We start from the raw sequence: 2,500 nt of genomic DNA, 5'->3' as shown, positions 1-2,500 counted from the left end.
CCCGACGTGCGGCAGCAGCCAGCTGGTCCTTGAGGCCGTCGGACTTGGCCTCCAGCTCGTGCTCCCGACGTGCGGCAGCAGCCAGCTGGTCCTTGAGGCCGTCGGACTTGGCCTCCAGCTCGTGCTCCCGACGTGCGGCAGCAGCTAGCTGGTCCTTGAGGCCGTCGGACTTGGCCTCCAGCTCGTGCTCCCGACGTGCGGCAGCAGCTAGCTGGTCCTTGAGGCCGTTGGACTTGGCCTCCAGCTCGTGCTCCCGACGTGTGGCAGCAGCCAGCTGGTCCTTGAGGCCGTCGGACTTGGCCTCCAGCTCGTGCTCCCGACGTGCGGCAGCAGCCAGCTGGTCCTTGAGGCCGTCGGACTTGGCCTCCAGCTCGTGCTCCCGACGTGCGGCAGCAGCCAGCTGATCCTTGAGGCCGTCGGACTTGGCCTCCAGCTCGTGCTCCCGACGTGCGGCAGCAGCCAGCTGATCCTTGAGGCCGTCGGACTTGGCCTCCAGCTCGTGCTCCCGACGTGCGGCAGCTGCCTTCATCTTCGCCTTAAGCGCTGAGAAGGTAAAATAAGATAATAAACATAAAGCAATAGTTATTGAAATCCCCAGAGAAAGCATGACCTTATTGCTTTTACTCTTCTTCATTAGTTTTTTCCAGATTATGAATTTTTCTTCTATTGCAATTGGCCTGGGGAAGTTTACCGTAGAGCCTGGGAACATACCACGGTTGCTATTCATATGGACATGGGATAAGCAGCTCGGGAGGTGGGCGGCTGAAGGGAATCTATTTCAGCTCTCATGAGAGATTTTTAATTTTCTGTTCTTAAAAGGCGAGCATCGATTTTTTTCTGCATAATAAATGGAACTGAAAAAATGGCACCGAAGGTAATTATCATTATGATTTTTTTTCATTAATAAAAATCCTTAGTCTGTGTTCCACATAAACATTAGTAAGGAGGTTATGTACATATGAATAATATTATATTAGGTACATATATGTACCTATGTACCTAATATAAATATGTACCTATCTCTACTAATATGCAAACCTCAGACCATAAATGTTCACTCGCGTCCGAGTCTTGATCAGCGTGCGGTGACCCCGCCCAGGTCGGCGCCCCTCTTGTGAGCGCTCTGCAGGTGAGTGAAGATCTCGTACGACTTCCGGGTCGATGTCGCAGCGCAAGAACGTTTCATAAACAATAGTCTACCAGCAATTGCATACTATCTGCCAGTCATCATCAATACAACCATAGTCACCAGTGTTATCAATAATTTTGGAAACGTGGTATCTTAACACCTATTTTTAAATCCGGTGATGCAGGCGAAATGATTATTTATCGACCTATTATCGACGTATTACTATACTGCCAGTAATATCTAAAGGTCTCGAAAAAAAAAATTAATCAATTAGCAGCATTTTTGGAAAAGAATAACCGTATATCAAACACACAACACGGCTTTATCAACCAAAAAAGTCACAAATTGAATTTATAATGACACAGACAACAACCCGATAAATGTGCTCACTCTATGTGACTTATCGGCCTTTGATAGCGTCAGCCATGAAATACAGAATCACAGAATCAATAACTTTTGGATAAAAAAAAATCAAATTCCATGAAAAAGTATCATAAAAGAAACAAGTTTCATTCGGTGTTCCACAAGGCTCCATCCTGGGCCCAATCTTATTCATTATATTCATTAATGATCTGCCATCAATTGCAAAAAACTGTCTTCTTATTCAGTACGCTGATGACTCTCAATTTCTTCACGCTGCCTCTGATAACAATTTAAATTAGTTGATAGGAAAAGCTAAATAAATCCTAACAAAAGCAAGACAATGCTTCAAAATGAACGGCCTGAAGCTAAATCCACAGAAAATGTATTTTATAGGTAGCCGTCATAACATAACACTGACCACATCTACAGAAAAGTAATGGGCACTCTGATAAACTTAATTCACATAAAAAGAGAATATCCACATAAACAAGAATTGCTGCTATACAAGCACTAGCACTTAGTTTAATCAATTACTGCCTCTCTCTCTCTTTCTCTCTCAAGTTCTCTCTCTGATTCTTTCTCTCTCTCTCATTTTCTCATTCTCTCTCTCTCTATCAAGCTTTCTCTCTCTATCAAGCTCTCTCTCTCTCTTTCTCTTTCTCTTTCTCTTTCTCTTTCTTTCTCTCTCTCTCTCTCTCTCTCTCTCTCTCTCTCTCTCTCTCTCTCTCTCTCTCTCTCTCAAGCTCTCAGATCTATACGTCACGTGTAGAAATTGAAAAGCACTAGAACGGCAAAATCGATTGCTCTTCTGCAAGAGCGAGGGCTTCGACGTGAAACAATAAAGGTTTCCCAAGAATAAAAGCAAAAATGTCTGGACTGGTTCACTTCATAAATGCAAGCGGTAAAAGTCTGGACTATTTCGGAAACGCAGGTGTCAAAAGAGTCTAAACTATTCATCGATATTGGGGCTAAAAAATCGGATCTAGTTGATAGACGCAGGTGCCAAAC

The 2,500-nt window shown here is 44.3% G+C and overlaps 1 protein-coding gene across 1 annotated transcript in view; it reads right to left on the bottom strand.

Annotated features, from left to right (window-relative positions):
- The window catches only part of LOC138867666 (adventurous-gliding motility protein Z-like), a 1,419-nt gene extending 890 nt beyond the window's left edge, over positions 1–529 (bottom strand). Inside the window, exon 1 of the mRNA XM_070144190.1 lies at positions 1–529. This exon is cut by the window's left edge and continues 890 nt beyond it. Within this exon, the coding sequence (XP_070000291.1) occupies positions 1–529 (529 nt within the window).
- Between the last annotated feature and the right edge of the window lie 1,971 nt (positions 530–2,500).

This window comes from Penaeus vannamei, chromosome 31 (assembly GCF_042767895.1).
Source record: "Penaeus vannamei isolate JL-2024 chromosome 31, ASM4276789v1, whole genome shotgun sequence".
In the NCBI taxonomy this organism is placed as follows: domain Eukaryota; kingdom Metazoa; phylum Arthropoda; class Malacostraca; order Decapoda; family Penaeidae; genus Penaeus; species Penaeus vannamei.
The sequence above is the reverse complement of the archived record's forward strand: the minus strand, read 5'-3'. Positions and strand labels throughout refer to the sequence as shown.